At 35.5% G+C, this 27,540-nt stretch overlaps 1 protein-coding gene across 1 annotated transcript in view; it reads right to left on the reverse strand.

The window, feature by feature from the left end:
* Window positions 1–870: 870 nt before the first annotated feature.
* The window catches only part of LOC145271083 (uncharacterized), a 32,354-nt gene continuing 5,684 nt past the window's right edge, over window positions 871–27,540 (reverse strand). Inside the window, exon 2 of the mRNA XM_080126627.1 lies at window positions 871–3,274. Coding sequence (XP_079982753.1) covers window positions 949–2,067 — 1,119 coding nt within the window. The 5' untranslated portion in view covers window positions 2,068–3,274 and the 3' untranslated portion in view covers window positions 871–948. The remainder of the gene's footprint in view (window positions 3,275–27,540) is intronic.

Raw genomic sequence — 27,540 nt, forward strand, 5'->3', positions numbered from 1 at the left:
TTGAGTAGTGGTAGCAGTGCAGGAGGTCCTGCTTCTCTTTGACAGACCATGATTGGTTTTAATCTCCATTCTGTTTCCATTTAGGCTTGTCAAGCGACATGGAGATAGGACGCTTAGTGCAGTTTGGTCATGGACTGGTGGTTATCCTCGTGTAATGTATTGGCTGACTGTGGTATCACCTTTTATTTTTGTTTTATTTCACTTCAGTCGAAGTTCTCAGAAATCAAGGGGCCCACAACCGTGGGCAAACATTGAAGTCTATATGAGATACATAGATATTCGAATGTTCTATTTAAGTTCCTTATTTCTCAAACACTGAGTTAGTAAAGAAGTTGAGAACATAATTTTCCTCTCCCCAATTAACCATTTACATACGTTGTAGTATATCTTTAATTTTGGTCTCTTGGTCTTACTGGATTCCCGGACAAGAATTTATCTAGTCTGGTGGAGTATCAAGCTTCGTGCTGTTACTTGAGGTAACATCCCTTGGAGAAGGTGTACCATTCATTGTAAAAACTAATCTGGATTAACCATAGTGAGATCTTATTTGGTCAGCAAATACTATGTGATTTTGAATATTTAATCAGGGTTTACGTCTATGGAAAAAAGTATCCTCATGCCAGGTTGTTCCGACAAACCCTTGTACAGAGGACATAAGACACTCAAGGACAGTGTCTAGTAGGAATTTAAGTTCGCTCCAAGGTGTGAGATCTCATGTGAACATTCAAAATTGATTTTCTTGAAAAAGAATATCCACATACTTTACATAAATATGGCTTTTCCCCAGTTTGTGTTCTCATATGAATCTTTAAATCCCATTTTTGAGAAAATGAATATCCGCACACTTCACAAGAATGTTGCTTTTCTCTATTTTTTTCATTTTTCTTATCATTTTGTTTAAGCCACGGATGGGGCATCCTACCAGATGTCAGACATACACCTGCTATTTTAGACACTCCAACCGAGAGATCTTTTTAAGATTCTAACCGTCCCTTTAAGTGCAATTGTTTGAATCTCCTTTGCACTTGGTTTACCTGGTATATTTGTAAGATAGTTTGTAAAATTCTTTTTCATAAGTCCGTTTGCTCCTATAATTACTGGAATGATAGAGATCTTCTTAAGGTTCCAGTTTCTTTTCATGTCATACATAAGACCCTGGTATTTGGTAATCTTTTCCCTCTCAGCTCTGTTTAACCCAGCATCATTCGGGACACTAACTTCCACCAAGGTTGCTTCCTTCTCCTTCTTGTCCCATATTACAATGTCGGGTTTTATAGCTCCGTTTTCTAGGTACGTGGCTGTAGGGATTGCATAGTCATAGTGGATGGTATATGACTTGTTTCCGACTGTTCTTTCGGGTATATGTTCCCATGACTTCTTGCTGCATTCGATATTTAACTTATTGCAGATCGTCCAGTGGAGATATTTGCATACTTCATTGTGTCGCATTGTATAGTAGCCGTCCCCTAGCAGAACCTTACAGCTAGAAATAAGGTGGCGCACACTCTCTACTTCTGTGTGGAAGAACCTGCATTTGTTGCCTTTGCTGAGACCACTCATCTTTTTAAACGCATTGGTCATCAAGCCTTGATCTCGGGCAGCTATTATAAACTTATCCTGGTCATAGTGGAGCGATCCATCCTTTAGCCAGCTTATAGACCCTTCCTTATCAATATAGTCTTGGTTATATTCGTCCAGAAAATACTTGGCCCGTTGTTGGTTGGCCCATTCTTCAACTTTCTTGTCATGGAAAGCTTTAGTGTATTTCTGGCGACATTTTCTGGCTATTTCAGTCGCAGGTATCTTTTCTGTTTCTGTCTCACTTGTAAGACAATCTTTCCCAAAATGTTTGGCCAGTTTTGTGATGGATGTTGTTCTACTGGCTCTTGATTCCTGATGTTGGTGTACCATCTTGAGAGTTGGGTTTTTAGAGCTCATCAGATATTGTCCGGTGCTCACAATAGTTGCACGATGTTGATGGTCAATCTCCGAGAGTCCCATACCTCCTTTCCATCTGGGCAGATACATTCTAGACAGACACTGGTTTCTGTATATTACTTTATACATTGTCTCCAGTGTGAGTCTTCATATGTCTCAGCAAGTTTGATTTGTTAGAAAAAGAATATCCACACAATTCACATGAATGTGGCATTTCCCCAGTGTGAGTTCTCAAATGTGTCACTGATGTCAATTTTCGAGAAAAAGAATATCCGCACACTTCGCAAGAATATGGCTTTTCACCCGTGTGAGTTCTCATATGTCTCAAAAAGTTTGATCTGTCCGAAAAAGAATGTCCGCACACTTCACAGGAATGTGGCTTTTCCCCAGTGTGAGTTCTCAAATGTGTCACTAATATGGATTTTTAGAACAAGAATATCCGCACACTTCGCAAGAATATGGCTTTTCACCAGTATGAGTTCTCATATGGATCAGTAAATCCGATTCTTGAGAAAAAGAATATCCGCACACTTCACAAGAATGTGACTTTTCCCCAGTGTGAGTTCTCATATGTCTCACTAATGTTGATTTTCGAGAAAAAGAATATCCACAGACTTCACAGGAATATGGCTTTTCCCCAGTATGAATTCTCATATGAATCAGTAAATCCAATTTTTGGGAAAAATAATATCCGCACACTTCACAAGAATGTTGCTTTTCCATCGTGATATGTTTCACCAAGTTTTATTTTTAAGAAACAGAATATTTGCACACTTCACAAGAATGTGGCTGTTTCCCAGTGTGAGTTGTCATATGTGTCAAAAATGCTGATTTAAAGGACAAGAATATTCACACCTTCACGAGAATGTGACCTTTCCCCAGTTTGAGTTCTCATATTAATCAGTAAATCCGATTTTGAGAAAAAAATATTCGCACACTTTACAAAAATTTGGCTTCTCTTTAATGTGAGTTCTCATGTGTCTTTAATATTGCTTTTCGAGAAAATTAATATCGTTCCACTTCACAAGCATGTGGCTTTTCCCAGTATGAATTCTCGTATGTGTCTTTTATGTTGATTTTTAAAATCAAGAATATCCACACACTGCACCAGAATGTGATTTTTACCTTGTGCATGTTCTTATGTCTCACTAACTTTGATTTTTCAATAAAAGAATATCCACTCACTTCAAAAGAATGTTGCTGTTCCTCAGTGTGAGATTTCATATGTCTCACTAATTTTGGTTTCTTTAGAAACAGATTATCCAGACGAATGTGACTTTCCTCCAATGTGAGTTCTCATGTTTAGTATTCATTAAAAACATTCCTGCAGAAACATCTGCAAATAAAAAAATATATAAATTAATATTGTTTTTTTTATCGTGCCAACAAACAAGAAACATAACTTTATAACACATTTAAAAATCACAGAAATAAACACTTAATTCACATTTATATTGTTTAAATGTTAAATATTATTCATAGTATTTTGTAATAGATAAAGGAATTATGCAATTAATAAAGTAAAATAAACAATAATATAGTAGGAATTTTTAGAAACGATAAGCATACTACTAGCATAGTTATTACTGCTACGAATACAATAATATTGTTAGCAATGGACATATAATACTTTTATAATAAAGAAAAAGGTGAATTTAAATACTAAGTATACTTTTAAAGTTAATAATCCAAATCATTATAGAATCCAGTTACTTAGCAATGGTTATTAGGATTGTCTTTTAAAGTACTTTCATTTTAAGTCACACGCGGGGAAATATATTGTCGTTTATTATTAACTAGTCTGGGTGCCCGGCGTTGCCCGGATGTTGTGAAGTGTGTGTTGTGCAAAAAAAGTGGTAGAAGGCAAGCAGACTCGAACCCGTACCGCGATTGAGGAAAAGAACGTGAATAAAAACGTGATGTTCTTGCTGTTGCATTCATCGGAAAACTGGAAGTGACGAAAGGTAAGGCTAGTCAATCGAAAATAGGGGATAACTTTTTTAAAATATGGCGAAAAAAGCAACTCCTCATTGTAAAAAAAGTGTTCAGTTGAGGGTGAAGGAGTTAATGTTTTTAGCCAATCTTTTGGTATTTGTTCTCCGAAAGATCGAGCTTCAAAAAGCGATCTCGTGAAAATCCGTCGCCTCTGTCAAAAGTTTTAGGCAGGTATACATGATGATTGCAACGTCTTGTCAGACGAGTGCCACTCCCTCAGACATTTAAAATCCATGAGCCCAAATGCCTGATGGAGTATCTATACAAAGACGACAGTTAAGTCTCTCTCTCGGTTAAAAATGTTGAGATCCAGCAACAAGCAAGAGAAAGATAGCCAGCAACAAATTAAACTGCAGACCAGCTTAATGCGGGTACTGGTCTCCCGCTTTATGTTTTTTTAAATCAGAGATTTTCTTCTCCTAGAAAGGTTGCCTTCACCAGGGCTTACAGGAGCCCTCTCCACCCCAATACACATATACACACACACAAATATACATGGTGCTAGTTGGCCATTGACCCAGAAAAAGAGTTCATTCGCCCTTTGGAAGGTCTTGTTTTTAATCCTTCAGGGAGACTAGCCGCCCTCCCACCAAACAATTCTGGTGGGGGACCAGTTTAGTCGCCGGTGACTATGTATCTATGATGATGATGATTGCAACGTCTTGTCAGACGAATTCCACTCCCTCAGACATTCAAAATCCATGAGCCCAAATGCCCGAGGGAGTATCTATACAAATATGATGTTACAGAGTCTTAGCTTTGTACGACAGCTAAGTCTCTCTCTCTCTCGGTTAAAAATGTTGAGATCCAGCAACAAGCAAGAGAAAGATAGCCAGCAACAAATTAAACTGCAGACCAGCTTAATGCGGGTAATGGTCTTCTGCTGTATGGTTTTATAAATCAGAGATTTGCTTCTCCTAGAAAGGTTGCCTTCACCAGGGCTTACAGGAGCCCTCTCCACCCCAATACACATATACACACACACAAATATACACGGTGCTAGTTGGATGTTGACCCAGAAAAAGAGTTCATTCGCTCTTTGGAAGGTCTCGTTTTTAATCCTTCAGGGAGACTAGCCGTCCTCCTCACCAAACAAGTCTGGTGGGAGAACCAGTTTAGTCGCCGGTGACTATGTATACATACATTCAAACAGACAGCGTTGATTTAAATTATAAATGTTTTCAATATCTGTATTAAACTGTGTGCAAATATAGCCGTTTATTTGTTCTCGTTTGGCTTCGTCCACAAACCTGTATCTGTACTAAACTGGGTATTTTCCAAACACTAAACATTAGTGACTTTTTATAGAATTTATAGAATTTTGTTTTTTACTTTTTATTTTTAGATTTCATCAGTTTTTTCATTCAACGAAATATTACATCCCACATTTTTTAATGCATTTTTATATTTCCTATATGTTGCTATCCAAATGATATAAGCAGTTTTAATGATCGATTATCGCGATTTTATTTTTAAAATTAACGTCTGATTGTGACTTAACCTCTCTCTCTCTCTCTCTCTCTCTCTCTCTCTTTCAGGTCACCCGATTGACCTTTGGAAAAACTTCGACTCGTGTCGTTGAAATCTCTGAGAGGCGGTCACATCAGATTCCTGGTATGCTGAAAACGAATAACAAAACTCACGCAGGCATGGATTCTATTTCTACTGAAGGTTAATTTTACAAAATATATTTACAGACTTTTTTTTACAATATGTTGTTCAGTTCTTAGCAAGTTTTAAACGTCTCAAATCTTTAGTCTTCTCTTCGCAGACGGCACTCAGAGGGGTAAGGATAGGGGACGTAATCAGTCCTTGGGGGACGGCGACATTTCACGCAATCTGTTCCCCTTGGAATCAAACGAGAATCTGCTTAATCTTTGAGCGGGTACACATTATATAGTGAGAGGGCGTCGGAGTGGAACTTCTCCTAAGCCAATCAAATTACGACACGCAGGTTCGGATTGTATGTTTGCAGCTCGACTATAGTCGAGAGTTTGGAAATCTGGGGACCAAAATCAACACTCAATTCCCATGACGTCAAAAGGTCACGTCCCATCATTCAGACAGCCACAGTCTGAATGATTCTCTAGGTCGACAAATACAGTCGATTATTCTAACATTCTCACATTTCCTGTTGTCCACCTTTGCGAGGTGGACAACAATATATTTCCGATTTTTAAACAAAGCAAAATATATCTATATATTTCAGTTCAAGTCTTGGGATATCCGCCGTTGCCCGAGAGATATTAAAGCTATCTTATCATAGTTACCCGGCTCCCCAATGAGGGGCAAATCGCTCCCTCAGGTCGATCACGGTACATGATAATACATGTTTGTATACATAAAAGAAATCGAAATCTGTGAATTAGGTATCTTACCTAACATTACACAAAGTATTTCTTTTATTTTTGGAATTTAACAAATTGTTACTATAATTCAATGAATTATTTCATCCAACTTTTTCTAGCGTTTTTTTTATTTGTATAGTTTTGTTATGATTTTTCATCTTTATTTCTTTTTTTCCACCTTCCATATAAATTAGTAAAATGTAGTAACGTTGGAAGTTCAGTAAGGATTTTAATATGACATTTTGAATGGACCTATTCCAATCATGGTGAACGAACAAAACTTATTCCGTCTGCATATCGGTGTGTCTCAAATATTTTATTCATAACGGGTTGATGTTTTACTGGATTTCGGATTTTAAAACTTTCTAATTCGCTTGAGAATTACGTTTCCTTTTGAGACTAAGAAAACGTGAACATTTTCTTCTTTGATAAATTAATGAAAAGTCTTATTATGTGTTTGGTTTATGCCATGCAATGAAACACGTGCGAGACGCAGTAATTTAAACAATATGTATGGGAATTAAATGTTTAATAAAGTTACATATGTTCTGAAAGTGTAAGTCACTTTCATCGTTGCAATTTTAAGATAGACTTATTGAATATATACATTATAAACGTATATCTCTTTTTATGAAAACGCATATATATATATATATATATATATAATATATATATATATATGTGTGTGTGTGTGTGTGAATATTACCATTGTTATTATGAGAAATATATCTGTAAGGAAATGGATCGAGAAATAGAGGGAGGTGTATAAATTATATTGTAGACACGTTTTACCGGAAGTGAGGGTCAGCTGATCGGATTTGCCTGCGAGTCCCGTGATCAGGTTTGCTAGAATCAGTAGAGAAGAACAGACGGCTAAACAGATTGTCCCCTCCCTTCACTGGAGGAGGGGGGCGCTGACGTGTGTGAAAATAAGACTTTGAAAACGAACAATGCAAGCAAAGAAATTCACTTTCCATTCTTCTGCGATCGACACCTGGAAGGTGAATAAAAACTATAAAAAAACAATCATCGTCTTGGAGTGAATGAAGATTCGTCTAAAATAGGTTCCTACTCTCCCCTCCAAGAACAGGATGAATTCCAGGAGAACAAGAGCAACGACGCATGGAGTTAAGGCATGCCCCCAAAATACATGTAACACATACGCGCGCGCACACACACACACAAAATCATATGAACAATTAAATATGAATATATAACAAATAGACAGAACAACTAGCCGATCACACACACAGTTCCCCTTTATTAGATAAACAACAAAATATATCAAGGTTAATCAGAAAACGTTAGTTTCTGCCTTCTCAAAGCACGTGCATATACTTGATATACGAACATTTTAAATTATCAAAACTATCGACAATTTCTTTAAAGGGAATTATTCAATGCCAAAAACGTAACTAATTCGGCTGGAAAATCCACAGTAAAAGTCTAAACTTCAATCCTGCACATTTATGTTATCAGTTATTTTTTTTTTGTTTTTCTTATATATTTCTCAACTTTCAAGTATATTATTCAAATTTATAGATTATTTCAGGAGAATACTCGTTTATCCCTACTCAACCACGAAAGCGTATTAGGAAAAATCGATAGGATCCATCTGTACTACTGCCAAAAGAATTGAAAAGTGCGAAGGATTACATATCTTGCTGACTGTTAACTGGCCGTGAAGTCAATGTTCATTGTACGTTTAACTTATATAGTAAAGTAATCTCCCACTCTAACATATTTTTTCTTTTTAAATTCCTTCTTTGCGGCAGTTGAATGTAATATCAAAACACTATTTCTTATTTTAAATATTTTTTTTTACATAGGCGGCACTACTTATCAAAGCCGATAGGCCACTCAAGGATAAGGGTTAAAGAGTGTACAGTAGTCAAAAGGACAATATAGTAATCGATAGTAATGGAAGTTCGGTAAATTTGCTAACTTAAATGATGTTGTGATTGATTTGTGTATAATTTTTAATTAATAAAAAACGATAATTTTTTTTTTTACTTTTACATTTTTACACTAAATTTGTGTGTAAAAAATATAATATAATTTTTTGTCTTGAAAATTGTTCATTTGTCGAGATCTGTACACGTTTTTATGAAATATGAATCCGGATGTATTACAATAAAATGTCGACATCCCAATGCTTAAACTAAACCTAGCTACACACACCACCAGAACTACGAACCGCACAATTTTTGGCAATGTAAATATAGTTTCTAACAGATTGATGGTTGTTCCATACTGAGATACAAAACAAATCTTTAATTACAAACATTCCTTTAACAACAAAAGTGACGATATAAGATATATTGCGTTTTCTTTTTTTTTTACATAGGCGGCACCACTTATCAAGGCCGGAAGGCCACTCCAGTATAAGGGATAAGGAGTGTAGAGTAATCAAAAGGACAATATAGCAATCGATAGTGATGGAAGTTCGGTAAATTTGTTAACTTAAGTGTAACAGCTCATCAGAAACTTGTTCACGTTGAACTTGAAGGCAACCATATTATAGACAGCTGGAAAGCAGAAAAACGGAAGACAATTCCACAGGCGTGCAGTTATAAGAAAGAAGCTTTGATCATGGAATCCACCTTTAAGTTTAGGCACAGATAAAGAGCGGGGAGAATTATTGATAGTGTTTTCAGCTAGACGGTGTTTCTTGTAAAAGTTTGGCGAGGGGGGACCATAGATTGAAGCTCAGTCGAAAACTTCCCATGAAAATGACGATAAAGCAGAGACAAACTCACAGCATCTCTTCTGTGAGATAGAGGTTGCAGCGAAGAGAAAAGGACATCTCACACCAGGCCACGAAGTCTATTTTGAACCCTATCAAGGCAGGCCAAGTCCTTTCTAGCAGCTCCTGCCCATATGTGGAAACAGTATTCCATCCTTGGACGTATCTGGCTCTTATATAGATAGAGAATTCCATCAGCAGTGAGATATCTACTGGATCGATAGAAGGATCCGACCATTTTTCCAGCGGCCTTGGCAACAGATTTGATGTACGTATTCCATTTAAGATCAGGAGTAAAGGTCAAGCCCAGAAGCCTGTCAAAACTTGAGGCCTCCCCAAGATAAGAGCCATTCATTTTAATTGATGGCAGATGGGGATCAGAACGTTGATGATGATTTTTAGAGGTAATATTTTTTCTAAATCAACTTTTGTTTAATTAATGATGGCCAATAAATGGGTGTTTATTTTATGTAAAATTTATTTTAAAAAGTGATCCAAATTCAAATAGCAAACCACATTCTCTAACCACATAAGATAGACAATAAACAGACAAAAAAATAAAATGTTAAAACAATTTAATATCGGAAAATCAGTTTTTGTGTTTAGTTATCTAACGATTCGACCAACTTCCAAATAAATTGTCATTAATGGTAAAAATTGGTGTTATCTTCGAAATCACATACGTTTTACTAAAACAAATTTTTGAAAAAAATCTAAATGTCATTATTTTCTTAGAAACCACATATGTTCTACTAAAATAAGCGCATATTTTTTTTCTACAAATATCTAAATTTCAGAATGAATAATATATTTAAGGTAATTTTTTTATTGGGGATTCATAATTTTTAATTCGTGTCGGTTATTAAGCAAGGCAAAATCAATAACTATATTTAAATTTTAAAGATTATTTTAAATGTTAGTGAATGATATTTTTATTTACATTATTTTTCACATAGAGATCATCATATATCAAAGTCGGGGAGCCCATAAAGATAAGAGTGATTGAGTATATATAAGTTAATTGGGTAATATCGTGGTAATCGATAGTCGTGGAAATTTGGTAAATTGGTTTACTCAAGAGGACGATTCATCGGGAATTCGTTACGCTAGATTACAGATTACCAAATTGTAGTCAGATAAAAAGCAGGTAAACTGTAGAGGGTTTCACGGGATGGCAGTTTTAAGTAAATAAACCTTGTTCATGGAATCTACATTTAGGTTTAGGCACAGATAAAGAGTGAGGAAAATGATTGATAGTGATTTCAGCTAGACGGGTGTTTTTCGTGAAGGTTTGGCGAGGGGAACCATAGATTGGAACTCAGCCGAGCACTTGCAACGTCTCTGCTGTGGGAAAGAGCTTGCAGGGAAAAGCAAAGAGCATACCCCATTAGGCTACGAAATATATTTGTCAAAGCAGCCTAATGTATTTCTTGCAACTCCTGCCCAAAGGTTGGCAACAGTACTCCATTCTAGTACTACCTAACTTTGATATATTAAGAACAAGTAACTTAGAATGGAAGCCTTTGTCGAGAGATTCATTAATCCTATGAGATAACCGTTCGCATATCTGATGTAGATCTAGCAGAATTGAAACCATATTGCATGTCACTAAGAAGGTTATTTTTTGCTGAGGTGGTTGATTACTTCTCTATTTAACACATATTCAAGCAATTTACTCACGAATCATAGGAGACTTATTGGTCTCTACTGATAGAAAGATGACCGATTACCTGAATTTTTAAAAACAGGCGATTTGATGAGGTTTTCCAGGGTATTGGAACGCAATTTAAATCAAGCATTGCTGATTTTTGTAAAACATTCGTTAAAAAAAAAATGTTTACAAAATTTTTACATTTTTTCATGACAATTAGTTTATTTGTTTTACAATTAGAATCGAAGTCCAGGCTTCTATTTGTTTGATCCGATGTTTTAACGAAAGGAAAATATCATGTTTCAAAAATCACGTAAATTCTTCAAGTAGTTTTATTTTTAAATAAGAAAGTCAAATGTTATGAGTGTTGGAGAAATGAGTAGCTACTAAATTATGCAGTCGAAATTACCTGAATATTACTGAATTGTTTAAAAAAAGACAACAATTGTAATCGTGTTAGCGAGTGAAAATTGCCGTTATCTTGTTTAAATCAAAACGGAAAATTACCTCCGTTTTGAACTCTCGTGTCTTATGATCGTTTTCATCAAATTCTATTTTTATTTTCTTTAATAAATAATTTTCTATCTTATCGATTTTCGAAATTTTTTGATATAATAATTTTAAAAGTATGAAGCAAACGTTGATACCAAGGTTTTCATGTGAAATTCAGTATTACGATTTCCGAAATTTCATCACAATAGTGTAGAAACTCCGAAAGGTCGAACATGGCGTTGTGCAAACTATGTGTTAATGCTCAACGAAAAACAAAATTGGAAAAAGATGCTGTTTCGGTATGAAATGGAAAGGACAATTTGAGAAATCTAAACTTCTTTACTAGAAAAATATATTTTGTTTGTCCATCATTTGAGTAAAATATGGGACCAGAGCAATTTGAAATAAATTTGAAATTTAAAAAAAAAAAAACAGTAAAACGAAACGAAATTTTAATTTCCATTCCATTTTTAAAACAACCCAAGAAAAGAGTGCTTTCGACAATTTTTAACTTCTATTCTACTTGAAATTATTTGTTTCTGTGTCATTTTTTTGTAATTCATAAAATTTGTACTTATTTTGACATGACAAGTACGTAATTCTGTTTTCGTTTAAAAGATCACTCTAATTTACACACGCATCAAGATATAAAGATGTACATTTTAAATTTTCATTCACACCTATTTTATAACGGTGCCCGGAAAACTCGTCCCGGGAAAACTCGTCCCCTTTCGCTAGGAAGGAAAACTGATCCCTTATTGAATAAATATCGATTGAAAACACATTTTATGATCGTTCTGGAAGGAGATATTGTTTTTTTTTAAATAGACTATAGCCCCATAATATTGTTTGAAAATATTTTTACTTGTTTAATTTTTTTTTAAAATAAAATCGATGTTCTAAGTGTCCGTTTTCTACCTAACTGGCTAAGTTTTTAGTGGTTTCACTTATTTTAAAGCGTTTATTATGTTCATAAACGAGACCGCATTTTTTTATATTAATATAAAAAGAATTTACTTATTTTCTGTTGTTTATAAAAGGGTAAAATCGATTTTTCTATCTCGCCGACTATGTTGTTTGTTGTTTAATTTATTTGGAATCGTTTATTCAGTAAAGAAAAAAAAACACAGAAAACAAACAAAAAACATGTCGAGTGTTACGTGAGAACGAGAAATAATGTCCGGTATATCACATCTTAGGGGTCTTGATAATCGCTAAAAAATAGAAAATTAAAGAAATTACTGAGAGAGATTTGGTTTTAAAAAGAAAATAAAGTTTAATATTTTTAAAAATATAATTTAGAGAGAGAGAAGGGGGGGTAAAACTATCCCCCCCCCGAAAAACAACCAACAAAAAATGAAATTAAAAAGATTCTTGATAAACGATAGAGGAGTTTTCAATAAAATTGATTAATAAATTTATTTAGTGATTACTTTTTCTCTTAATGATTAATTTTAGAATTTTGAAGTAAAAATTAACAAAATTAAAAATTAGTTAACGAGAGATTGTTAGCACATGGGGCACATGGCATCTCTCGCGCCAAAAAAATATTTCGCTTTTAATTTATCAGTTAAGTTTTGCAAAATTTAACAGGACGACAATAAATGCTGATAATTGATAAAATTATAATTTTAAATAACGCATGAGTGCATTTGGTATGAGAGAAAACAAAAACATAACAACAAAAAACTATCATAATTAAAAAAACCAAAGCAAAAAACTACCGAAGAATCGAATCGCTCCCTGTTTTTTAATTTTTTGTTTTTGTTTTTTTTATTATTGTTTTTATGACACCAAAAAAACAGCATTAAAATAAGAACAAACAAAAAATTGTAATTAACTTTGTATGAACATAATAAACGCTTTAAAATAAGTGAAACCACTAAGAACTTAGTCAGTTAGATAGAAAACGGACACTTAGAAAATCGATTTTATTTTAAAAAAAATTAAACAAGTAAAAATATTTTTTTAAATGTTATGGGGGGGGGCTACAGTCTATTTAAAAAAAAAAACAATATCTCCTTCAAGAACGATCATAAAATATGTTTTCAATCGATATTTATTCAATAAGGGACCAGTTTTCCTACCTAGCGAAAAGAGACGAGTTTTCCGGGGTAAAGTTTTCCGGAGACGAGTTTTCCAGAGACGAGTTTTCCTCGAGACGAGTTTTCCGGGCACCAATATAAGTATAACATTTAAATAGGGGCTTTTTATTAGATCTAAAGTCGAAATACAATTTTTCAAATATAGCCAATGGTATCGTCTTTATTGACATGTCGAAGAAAGGAACATATCCAAAAATGACTGAAAACGATAATGTAGACAATTTAATATTACTGTGAATATATTTTGAATACAATCGACGATAATTGAGGTTTGGTAAATAAAAGAAACCAAAGAGATCGAATCGTAATGAGGGAATATTTTTTTTAATCTTCAGCATTTTTAGCAGAACTTTAGGTACTTGTACAGTTTAAGCAAGGTATTAAAAAGTGAAAATATCGACAAAAAATTATATTGTACGTATTCGTTTTGGACTTAAGATCTACGAAAAGAAAATTTAATTTAATTTGATCGAGTAGTTTTTTTTTTACAGCGGAAAAACACGTTCTTATGATAGAGCATTGAAGTCAGCCATTATGTAATTTGTTGAACACGTCACGGGGAGATAACTCCATGTAAAGTTCCGATACTCCTTCCCCATTTTTATTACTAGCTTTTCTTCCTAAAATTGAACCTTTTGATCGGTATCATAGCAAATTGGTTTTTAGCTGTAAAAAAAAAAACAAAAAAAAAACACTACTTGATGAAATTAAGTGAAAGTTTTTTCAGAGAACTTCGTTCCATAACGGATACGTGCAATATAACCTTTTTCGATATTTTCATTTTTTTATGTCTTAATTAAACTGTGCAATACCGAACCTTAATCTTTTCGAAATTTGTTTTGTTATTAATTAATGGTCTACACATCATCGTTTTTTTTTTGTTTTTTTTTTTGTAATTTATGGATATTATTGCGACGAATTTAGGATAATTCATCCCCAGAAAACTCGTACCCGGAAACCGACACTTTTTGCTAGGTAGGAAAACTGGTCCCTTATTGAAGAAATATTGATTGAAAACACATTCTATGGCAGTTTTTTTTATTTTTACATATATTGTTTCTAAAAGAGAATACACATCCCATAATATTTTTAACCATACTTTTACTTGTTTAAAAAAAAAAAAATAATTGATTTTTCTAAGTGTTCGTTTTCTGCCTAGCTCCGAAAGTATTTGGTGGTTCAACTCATTTTAAAGAGTTTATTTAGTAAAAAAAAAAAAAAAAAAAGTACTATCCGACATGAGATGATTACGTCTTGGGAGTCTCGATAATCGCTGAAAAATAGAAAATTAAAGAAAATACGGCGGTAGATATAGTTTAACAGATATTGTTGATTATGTAACGAAACGGAACGGAAGACACGAAAAGCTAAACCCTATATTTATAAAAAAAAAAACTTACTTTAGTTTTTAACATTTCTTGTGTTATTACGAACCAATCAATAAAAAGAAAACACTTCTTGTATTACCAAATAATAAAACAAATATTTTATTTAGAAAATTTGGTACTTCATGGGGAATGTGGGCCCTGAATAAACAGATTTTTACTTTAATGATTGCTCCCTCAAAGCGCATGCGCAAAAGTTTTTCTTTAGTTTATTGAATCACGAAAACTTTTTGAACGTACTATTTGAGGCTAAAAAAAGGAAAGCATTATTTGAATATGTATGAAAAATGATTTAACAAAATATTAAGAGGAGAAACTAAAAAAATTAAAATAAAATAGAAGTAAAATAAAAACAATCACGAATTAAAAGTATGAATCAAATCTACCCAAAGAAAAAAAAAAGAAAAAAATAAAGAATATTAAATAGTTTTTTTAATATGCATAAAAATAAATCTTAATATATTTATTTCATGATTCCATACATTTTAATAATCAATATTTTTTAAACACTATACCCATATAGCATATTTGTGATTTGTTAAAATTCAAAATAAAAAAAAGTTCTTTAATTTAAAGAACAAAAACATGCTTTTAAGAATATATATTTTGGAAGAAAAACCTACAAACGAAAACAAAAGAGCCAAAAAAAAAAAAAAAAAAAGTAGTAACGAATTGGTAAATTAGAACGACAAGATGGCCGACATTCAAACATTCAATTGAAATGCTACTTTCTCGCTTTTTCTTACATTTGTTAAATTTTTTGTTACCTTTTTTGTTTGTTTGTTTTCTTCTCTGCTAAATACCTTTATATTCTTACGTAGTCAGAGGGACCATTTTTTTTTTTAGATGAAACCATTTTTGTATTGATTATGCTTCCTTTTACTTTAAATAGGATGTTCAGATTAAATTCTATTCTTATGAGCTGTTGTTTATTAAATTTTTGATGAAACTACAGGATAGTTTTTTATTTGTTCCCGCTCACCACGTTAAGCATGAGTTTCTAAGAAAGAACGTTAGTATTTCTGATCGGTTCGTGTTTTGTATAAGTACCAAATAGTTAAATTGTAATTTTATTTGAAAGAAAGAAAAAAGTTTGTAAAAGTCTGTTAAATTCCGGATCCATTTATAAAACAAATGGATTTTTATTTTCCCAAAGAAATTGAAAATAAAAAAAAGCAAATTTCTTTCTTTAAATTCATGTACATATTTTGGAAGGATAAATAGTGAACGTTGAAGTGAACTACACAATCGGCAGCCATTTTGAGTGGAAAGTTACGCATTTATCATTTAAATTTCTCTACTGTTTAAATTTTAAATTAAAGTTTAACTAAAGCAAGACTCTCCTCCTATAAAGGGGGAAATCGAGATTTTCATAGCAAAAAAAAATAAAAATAAATAAAATTTAAAAAAATAAAACACTTGTTCGAAATGCATTAAACTCACTAAAAGTTATGGAAAAATATGATTTTAAATGCATGGGATTGTTAAAAGAAAGGAAATAAAATATCGCAAAAAAATCTTACCTTAAATAAAAAAACGGATGAAAAAATTGGTTATTACTTTTGTGTTTGTGTTCAAAACAGGAACATTGGTTGATTTGTATTTCTTTACTAAATTGATCCAAACGTGTATTTAAAAAAATAACTGAACGAAGAACGTAAGGATACAATGAATATAAAAATATGAACATTTTAAAAAAGATTAAAAGCGACAAAAAACAATAAAATATTATTATAAAACTTTGTCAATTTTATAAATTCGTTAATTACGTGTGATGAAATGTTTTCATGTCAAGTTCAGAACGTATTGTCCAATCATAAAACTATGATGAATAAAGGTGGTGAATCGAATACGTCTAAGGTAACTGTTCTGCGTTAGATATCTGCTAACTGTTACCATATATATATATATATATATATATATATATATATATATATATATATCTGCTAACTGTTACCATATATATATATATATATATATATATAATTATATATATATATATATATAAATATATATATGGGGGGTTTAAATATGCAAATAATAAAATTAAATATGTATATATATATATATATATATATATATATATATATATATATATATATATGGGTGTGGGTGTGTGTTAAAAATATATATTTATTTATATTTTCAGATATATTATAAGATACATATTTATAAATATACATATATATATAAATTTGGACTGTATAGCTACACTGATGAGTATCAATGTAAATTAAACCCGCCTCGTAATAACAAATGATTATATATGTTCGTTTTTCTATTCATTTAATTTTACTTCAGTCAAAAATCTGAGAAATCAAGGGACGCTTGATTTATTTACGTGATACACAGATATTCGATTATTCCATTACGGTTATCTGCTATCGTTCAAACACTAAGTCACTAAAGAAGTTGATAACATAATTTTCTTATCTATTCAGGCAGAATGAAAAAATAGGAGCCATTACTTTTTGAACGTCTCTATTAGAAGGCGGTTTCTTACATTAGATGATTGATAGGAGTGTGAACCAGATGTTAATGCTTAATCATGAAAATAATGATAGTACAGAGGAAACTTCGCGACATCTCTTCTTTAATTATGATTGCAATAGATTCCCTACATTTGTTTAGTAAAACTCATGGGAACAAATCGTCTTCTCGACAATTCTTCATTTATTTGTTGCCAAAGTTACTGTCAAAATGGTTGAATCATTTTATCGTTTCATAAAATACTTTACTGTTGATGCAATAGTTTACTTAGATAACAATTATCAAAATATGGTATTGTTGCTACACCTGGGAATGTACTGCTAAGAAGCTCTTTCCTACATAAACAAATTATTAAATCAAATACGCAATCTCATGGAAGATGAGATATTATCTCCCTACAGCCCTTTTATTACCAAACATAGAGAGCTAGTCTTTATCCACTCCGTTTCCATGATAGCTGTTCATCACGAACAATATTCTGATCAGGACCATTTTAAAGTACTTTTCTTTCTTCCTTTATGTATTTAAAATCGAACGGAACTTCCACTGCAGAATGTTGTTTTTAAGTTCAATGTAAACAAATACCCATCGAGCTATGCACTTAAGTGATCGAATTTTGTCAATTTTTCCTTTCGTTACAACCCTCGCATACTATTGTCTTATTGTTCAATTATTCGTTCACATTTATTCGAGTGTCATCCCGGTTTCATCAAAATATATATATAAAACAGATTGGACATAGGACTCTTGTGCGTTTTCTATAACTCATTTATAGAGGTTGTGCATAGTTTTAAAGTCAGCTTTGATTTTAAAGGAGGTGTTATCAAACTTCAGCCTGCAGGCTAGATCTGGCCGCCAAAGTCTTTAATCTGGCTCGTTGACCTCTTATGGAAAACATAAAAATATCAAGAATAAAAAAAATGAAAATGTGTGAAAATAGTGTTTTTTTTCCTTTTGTTCAGAAAATATATATGCTCTTTTCTCTTCCCTGCACCCTCTCTCCCACAGAAAAGACGTTGCGAGCCTGTCTTTGTTTTATCGTTATTTTCATGGCAGGTGCTCGTCTGAGCTCCAATCTCTCGTCCCCCCTCGCCAATCTTTCACGAGAAAGACCCGTCTGGCTGAAACAACTTTTCATCTTTTTCTTCTAGGGAGTGGAACAATGCAACTGACTTGATGTACGTGTTCCATTTCAGGTTATGAGTAAAGGTCAAGCCCATGATCTTATCAAAACATGGAGCTTCCCTTGTACGAGAGCCATTCATTTCAATTGATGCCAGATGGGGATCAGAGCGTTGATGAGTTTGGTTTTAGATGCATTTTCCTCAGTAAACTTTATTACAAGACTATGCACATGCTTTGCAAGAATAAAGATTTGACTATTTTGTATATTTTCAATAACAACACTTTATACCTGCTGTTTTGCATAACAGCTTCGTCTTTGGTTTTCTCAATGCTTTATGAGTCCATTTGGTAAAATGTTTATATCTTTTGAAGACTTTTATAGTTTTAAACCAATTTATTCCTTCTTCAGATGTACTATATTCTGTTCTTCCGCTTAGAACGATCAATTAACATGGTTTGAATGAAAATATTTTTATTAATAGAATATATTTCTTATATGTATCACTAAAATAAAGGTTTTAGAATAAAGAATATTCACAAATTTTACATTAATATGGCTTTTCGAAGTGATTTCTCATGGGTTTGACTAAACTTGATTTGTCATGCACTTAACAAGATTATGGCTTTTCCTCAGTGTGATTTCTCATATGTTTCATTAAAGTTGATTTTTCACAACAAGAATATCCACACACTTTACAAGAATGTTGCTTTTCTCTTTTTTTTTTCATTTTTCTTAAACTTTTTCTTCTAGGGGATGGGACATCCAACCAGATGTCTGACATTTACCCCTATTTTAGTGAGTCCAACCAAGAGATCTTTTCAGGATTCTAGCCGTCCCTTTCAGTGCAATCGTTTGTATTTCACTTGCACTTGGTTCACCGGGTATGCTTGCTATGTACTTTTTAAAGTTCTTTTTCATAAGCCCATGATGACTGGTATAATTGAAACGTCTTTTAATTTCCAATTTCGTTTAATATCATACATAAGTCCTTGATACTTTGTAATCTTTTCCCTCTCAACTCTGTTAAGCCCTGTATCATTGGGTACACTGACCTCTATTACGGTCGCTTTTTTGTTTGCTCTGTCCCAAATCACTATATCTGGTTTAACAGCTGCATTTTCAATATATGTAGCAGTAGGGATTATGTAGTCATAGTGAATAGTGTAGTTGTCATTCCCAACTGTTCGTTCAGGTATATGTTCCCAGGAGTTTTTACTACACTGAATGTTGAGTTTCTTACATACCTTCCAGTGAAGGTATTTGCAAACTCCGTTATGGCGATCTGTATAATAACCGTCTCCAAGTAGGACTTTGCAACCAGAAATCAGGTGGCCCACACTCTCAACCTCAGTGCTACAGAACCTGCATTTATTATTGTTGCTTAGACCACACATCTTTTTGAAGGCGTTTGTCATGAGGCCCTGGTCTTGTGCAGCCAATATCAACCTCTCTTGGTCGTAATGGAGGGATCCTCTTTTGAGCCAGTCCAGGGAACCATCCCTATCAATATATTCTTGGGATAGTTCAGTCGGTAGGTATTTTGAGTCTACCTTCCACTGTGGGATTATTCATGAACTGATTTAATTGGCTAAGTTCCTTTCTACAGGTGTTTATTTTTTTTATCAGCTTGGCTTTCCATTTTGGGGTTGCTTTGGTTACATTAGGTGTTTTATTTCTGCATATGTGATGTTATTTAGCTACCTGAGGTCTATTGCTTCTGGAACAAGCCTTATAAGAGCAATATTGACTTTGATGATCAATGACTTACAGAATCTTAAGGCTTGTATTTTAGGTAACCTAGGCCTTCCTTCCATGCTCATATTGTTAACTTTTTCTATTGTGTTACAGAGTTCTTCTTCTATTTCCAATTGCTCATCATCTGGTTCTGGAAGCAAAACACAAGATGGAGTGTTTCCTGGTGAAGGAGTTATTTCACACGTTGATGGAAATGCAGATGTGTTCCCTGCTTTATAGTGAGAGTGAGCTGGTGTAGAGGATTCTGTAGGTATTTGAGTTCCTGATATAGAGTGATGCACTTCTGTTGTACTTTGTTCTGTAAGGGTTATCTGTTGGGTAGCTACCGATAACTGTTGCACTGATCAAAGGTGGTGGTGTTGCGGACTCACATTTGCGGTCTCATAAAATTCAGTGGGATACAGAATAGGTTTCTCTAGTGGGTTGCCTGTGTGTTTATTAGGACTGTTATTTCATCTCTCATGTATTTTAGTTCTTCCTCGTTAAACACTCGTTCTTTTAAAATATTGTATTTTTGAGAGGTTAAATTACTCCGTGGGACATGCACAGAAATAGAAAATAGAAGATTTCCCTCCAGGTTTCTGTCCTTTGCGTTTGTTTTACATATTTGCTCTTAGCGTATTCAATGCCCAAAATTTTCCCTTTTTTTTCATTTTTCTTAAACTTTTTCTTCTAGGGGATGGGACATCCAACTAGATGTCTGACATTTACCCCTATTTTAGTGAGTCCAACCAAGAGATATTTTCAGGATTCTAGCCGTCCCTTTCAGTGCAATCGTTTGTATTTCACTTGCACTTGGTTCACCGGGTATGCTTGCTATGTACTTTTTAAAGTTCTTTTTCATAAGCCCAGTTGCTCCTATGATTACTGGTATAATTGAAACGTCTCTTAATTTCCAATTTCGTTTCATATCATATTCATATCAACTCTGTTAAGCCCTGTATCATTTGGTACACTGACCTCTATTACGGTCGCTTTTTTGTTTGCTCTGTCCCAAATCACTATATCTGGTTTAACAGCTGCGTTTTCTAGATATGTAGCAGTAGGGATTATGTAGTCATAGTGAATAGTGTAGTTGTCATTCCTAACTGTTCGTTCGGGTATATGTTCCCAGATGTTTTTACTACACTGAATGTTGAGTTTCTTACATATCTTCCAGTGAAGGTATTTGCAAACTCCGTTATGGCGATCTGTATAATAACCGTCTTTGCAACCAGAAATCAGATGCCCCACACTCTCAACCTCAGTGCTACAGAACCTGCATTTATTATTGTTGCTTAGACCACACGTCTATTTGAAGGCGTTTGTCATCAGGCCCTGGTCTTGTGCAGCCAATATAAACCTCTCTTGGTCGTAATGGAGGGATCCTCTTTTGAGCCAGTCCATGGAACCATCCCTATCAATATATTATTGGGATAGTTCAGTCGGTAGGTATTTTGCCCGTTTATGGTTGGTCCATTCTTCTTTTTTAACACTATGGAACTGGCTAGTGAATTTTTTCCGACTTTTCTGGGCTATGTTAGTGGCAGACTTGTTTGGGTTCTCAGTATCATTTGTAAGGCAATCCTTTCGGAAATTAGTGGCAAGTTGTGTTATAGATGTACTACTTGCTCGATTCTGATAATGATCTTTAATTTTCATAAGCTTGGGGTTACAGGAACTTATTATGTACTGACCTATGCTGACGATTGTGGCTCTGTGTTTATGATTGACTTCCGAGAGTCCCATACCTCCTTCTCGCCTGGGTAGGTACAAACGAGGCATGCACTGATTTCGATAAATAACTCTGTACAAGGTTAACATTTTCTTTGTCTTTGTGTCAAGCCAATTTATGTCTTTCTGAGGCCAGTCAATAATGCCAAAACTATATGTTAGTACTGGCATGGCAAGTTGGTTAATTGCCGTAATTTTGTTCTTGTTAGTGATTTCAGTTTTGCAGATTTTTCTTACCCGGCGTAAATATTCTTGGCTTAGTTTCTCTCTCATCTTTGAATGCTGGATGGACTCATTTTTATCAATGCCGAGGTATTTGTATGTTTCCTGTTCATCCAGTTCTCTGATTACACTATTTTCATCGTGCTGTATATTTTCAGTAGATATCTTCTTGCCAGCTTTCAGAGTACACATAGCACACTTATCCAGCCCGAGCTTCATTTTGATGTCATTAGAAAAAGTGTGGACAATTTTTAGTAGATTATCTAAATCCTTATCCGAGCTAGCATAAAGCTTAAGATCATCCATGAAAAATAAATGGTTTATTAACTTTGAGGATTTTCTTTGGCGGCTGTAGCTTAGATTATAAGCACCTTGGCAGTTTTTTAGAAGCTTACTTAGAGGATTAATTGCCAAGCAAAATAGTAGAGGAGATAAACTGTCTCCTTGGAAGATTCCTTTTTTTATTCTTATATTTGGGATGGATATCCTTCCCCCGTTATGGTTTAAGGTAATGGATGTTTGCCACTCCTTCATTTGGGCAGTTAAAATTTTCCCCAGCGTGAGTTCTCATATGACTCACTAATTTGGATTTTACAGTAAAAGAATATCCACATACTTCACAAGAATTTGGCTTTTCTCTTGTGTGAGTTCTAATATGTCTCACAAAATTTGATTTGTCAGTAAACGAATGTCCACACACTTCACAAGAATGTATCTTTTCTTCAGTGTGAGTTCTCATATGTCTCACTAAATTTGATTTGTCAGTAAACGAATATCCACACACTTCACAAGAATGTGGCTTTTCCCCAGTGTGTGTTCTCATATGTATAACTAATGTTGATTTTTGAGAACAAGAATATGCACACACTTTACAAGAATGTGGCTTTTCTCCGGTGTGAGTTCTCATATGTCTCAGTAAAGTTGATATTTCAGTAAAGGAATATCCACACACTTCACAGGAATGTGGCTTTTCTCCAGTAATCAAATTTTGAATTATTTCAATTATTCAGACTAGTGTTTTCATCTTGAATGTTATTTTCAAAACATTTCGGTTGATGTAACCTCCAACCTTCTACAGGTATCTTGCCGAATTCTGAAATCTGCATAGAATTTTGCATGGAATCCTTTATTTAATCCACGGCGGCAGCATACTCTCGTTCCATCAGCCATGACTGGGTAAGAAGTTATTCACAATTGTATTCTTAGTATCCTCAACACTGAGGATTGAACCTTCAACCTCCAGAAGAATGTCACTTGCAACTAAAATTATCAGGTACTTTATCAGTTACATCACAGATCCTTGCAAGATTCCTGAGTTTGACAAGATATACCTGAAGAAGGTCTAATATGACATTATCCAAAATGTGAAAATAACACTCGGATGAGAACAATAGTTTGAATAATCCAAATTATCAATCCTCATCTCAAAAATTAAATTTTATTCATCATTGTTTAATGTTCGTTTCTATGCTAGCATGGCTTGGACGAGTTTGCCTGATGGCTCTTTTCCAGGCTTCTTGGTTTTGTGCAAGGCTTAGTCATAATCTGAATTTCCCAAGTTCATCCTTAACTAACTGAATCCATGTCTCCATGCCCTCTAAACCCATCAACCTCAATAAATCTACATCCATTAATTCTATTTACATTATCCATCCTTTCGACATGTCTATACCAATTCGATCTATTCTGCCGCTAAACATCAACTATGTTGCGAATGTGTAATCTATTCCTCAATTCTTCTGATGATTTTATTAAAATAAAATTTAAAAAATTTAAAAAACAAAACTGCTTGCTATTATCATTGTTTAACGTCAGTTTCCATGCTAGCACGAGTTGGACGGTTTTGCCTACACTGGAAGAAAAGGGTAAAGGATGATTTGGATCGAGATGTTGCGTTGGGTATTATTGAACTGGTACCAGCAGGCACACCTACGATCTGGTGTTCGAGGATGGTAGTCGCTCCAAAGAAAGACGGGTCACCAAGAAGGTCGGTAGACCTACAAAAATTGAATGTAGCAACGATGAGAGAGACTCATCACACACCATCCCCTTTTAATCAGGTGTCTGTGGTGCCTGCCCAAACCAAAAAGACTGTCTTGGACGCATGGAATGGGTACCATAGTCTGCCACTCTCCCCAAAAGCCCGGGACGCGACCACATTCATAACGGAATGGGGTCGTTATCGGTATCTCAAGGCTCCCCAGGGTTTTCACGCATCCGGGGACGGGTACACGCGCCGGTTCGATGACATCACAGTTGACATGCCTCGAAAGACCCGGTGTATAGACGACACACTCCTATGGGACAGGTCCTTAGAATTGGCTTTCTGGCATACTGTGGACTATATTACCCATTGTGATAAAAGTGGGATAGTCTTTAAGCCTGACAAATTTCAATTTGCTGACGATGAAGTTGAATTTGCCGGCTTTGTGATAACCTCGGACGGCGTGAAGCCAACTAAACAAATGACGGAGGCTATTCTCAATTTCCCGACCCCAACGAGCATTACTGGTATCAGGTCCTGGTTTGGTTTAGTTAACCAGGTGTCGTATACATTTGCACAGGCCGATATAATGGCCCCTTTTCGAGAGTTTCTGCGGACAAAGAACCGTAAATTTTACTGGGATGACACATTGAATAGACTTTTCGAAGAGTCGAAGAGGAATATCGTTCAGAAAATCGAAGAAGGGGTGAAAACCTTCGATATGAACAGAGCGACCTGCCTTTCAACCGACTTCAGTAAGGTTGGCATTGGGTATTTTCTGTTCCAGAAGCATTGCCAATGCCCAACGGAATTAGGTCCCAACTGTGGTAAGGACCATTGGAAGATGATTTTGGCCGGGTCTCGCTTCACGAAAGATGCAGAATCTCGTTATTCCCCTATAGAGGGGGAGGCTCTAGCGCTGATTTATGGCTTGGAGTCTTGTAAGATGTTCATCCTGGGATCCCCAGACCTATTGGTCACCATGGACCACCAGCCCCTAGTGAAAATTTTCTCGGATCAGATCCTGGAGAATATAAAAAATCCGCGCCTGTTCTCATTCAAGGAGCGGTCGTTGATGTACAGGTTCCAGATTAGGCATGTTCCTGGGAAACTCAACGCAGCACCGGACTGCACATCCCGATACCCGGTGCCGTAAGACACAGCAGACTAAAGGGCACTGACACTTCCCAGCAAATCGAGGGGAGTATACAAGCATCCATCATAGCTGCATACGCACATGACCCCAAGTTCCGAGCGATCACCTGGGATAGGATAGTCGCAGCTGCAGCCACCGATGAGGAGTGCCGAACGTTGGGGTCATACATTCAAGACGGGTTCCCAAGGTCACGCCACGAACTACCACCAGAAATCCTGCAATTCTGGCCGATGGCAGACCAACTATATTGTCTGGAAGGGGTACCCATAAAAGGGAACAAAATTTTGATACCAAAACAGCTTAGAGCCGAGGTGTTAGAGGCATTACACTCCGCCCATCAAGGGGTGAATTGTATGTTGGTTAACGCCAGACAACGGTTATTTTGGCCTGGTTTAGACGCCAGCATCCGACAAACAAGGGCGCAATGTCGGAGTTGCAATTTGATCGCCCCATCCCAGCCTAGGGAACCACTAATGCCACCCATAAACCCGGAATTCCCATTTCAAAAGACAGTCACTGACTTGCTAGATATGCACGGGAAAAGTCACATGGTATACGCGGACCGATATACCAGTTGGATTGAGGTCGCACCACTACCATCAGGAAGGGCTGCAGCGGTGTGTAACACCCTGAGGGTTTGGTTTTGCACGTATGGTGCGCCGGAGGAAATATCATCCGATGGAGGGCCACCATTCGATTCACTAGAATACAAATTGTTCCTAGAAGACTGGGGCGTAAAAAGGCGCATATCATCTGCACATTACCCCCAGAGTAATGGCCGAGCTGAACTGGCCGTAAAAACGGCCAAAAGAATGCTGACGGACTGCGTTGATGGCTATGGACACCTACATCATGATCGGGCAGCACGGGCGATGATGACTCATAGGAATACGCCCAGTCAGGACCTTGGATTGTCGCCGGCGGAAATACTATATGGTCGAACAGTAAGGGGCCATCTCCCCGCACTTCGCAAAAAATACTGCATCCACAAGCGTTGGATGGAGACCAGAGATTTGAGAGAGAGGGCGATGGCGAAAAGGCATGTACTTAACAAAGAACAGTACGACATACACAGCCGCCCCCTCCAACAGCTCCGAGTCGGCGAGTCTGTGCAGGTGCAGAATCAGGAGGGACCAAATCCACGACGATGGGCGAAAACTGGGAGAGTCGTCGAGACAATGGGTAACAGGCAGTACAGGATACGGTTGGATGGTAGCGGCAGGATCACATTACGCAATCGCCGTTTCCTCAGGAAAATCAAACCGGTCATGGATACGCCGGAGTATCCACCCACTCAACAACCCCATCAACCACCTCCCCAAACACCAAGGAGGGAGGACAGCAAACCACCGTGCAACATGCATGAGATAGTGGAGGTGGAAGAAGCTGATTGTGACACATCAGAAACAGATATTGAGGTGGACCAAGATCCGATCAACCACAAGCCAATGCAGACGAGTCCGGTCCCACGACGCAGCATGAGGGTAACACGAGCACCAAGGCCACTTTCCCCTCAAATGCAAGGACCAACTCACTACTACACGGAATTCTCCAGTCACATGACCACAAAACGACGGTAGTGTGGTCAAATGGTGGGGGGAGGGCATGTAGAGAATAGGAACGACCATTAAGATGGGACACACAAAAGAGTGACACCGTCGTCTGATTAGTAGTATATATAGAGCACGCACGCACCGGGGGAAGAACGACGACTACGACGATAGTCGACTCGGAAACCTTACATACTACAAATTAAACAAACCTAGGTCATTAAACTCTCGCAAAACACCCAACACGATGACTGGGCCGGGAATAAATTTGGATGGGAATTAAAAAACACTACAAATTAAATAAACCTCTGATACAAAACTCTTGCAAAACACCCAACATGATGACTGGTCCGGGAAGAAATTTGGATGGGAATTAAATAACACTACAAATTAAATAAACCTATAATACTACACTTTGGCTAAACACCCAAAACAATGACTGGGCCGGGAATAAATTTGGATGGGAATTTAATAACACATCAAATAAAATAAACCTATGACACTAAAATCTTTAAAACACAAAACACGATGACTGGGCCTTGAATAAATTTGGATGAAAATTAAATAACACTACATTTTAAATAAACCTATAATACTACACTCTGGCTAAACACCCAAAAAAATGACTGGGCCGGTAATAAATTTGGCTGGGGATTAAATAACACTACAAATTAAATAAACCTATGATATTAAACTCTTGCCAAACACCCAACACGCTGACTGGGCCGGGAATAAATTTGGATGGGAATTAAAAAACACTACAAATTAAATAAACCTATGATACAAAACTCTTGCAAACCACCCAACATGATGACTGGTCCGGGAAGAAATTTGGATGGGAATTAAAAAACACTACAAATTAAATAAACCTATAATACTACACT

Source organism: Euprymna scolopes, chromosome 46 (assembly GCF_053919585.1).
Source record: "Euprymna scolopes isolate OS-2025 chromosome 46, ASM5391958v1, whole genome shotgun sequence".
Classification (NCBI taxonomy): domain Eukaryota; kingdom Metazoa; phylum Mollusca; class Cephalopoda; order Sepiida; family Sepiolidae; genus Euprymna; species Euprymna scolopes.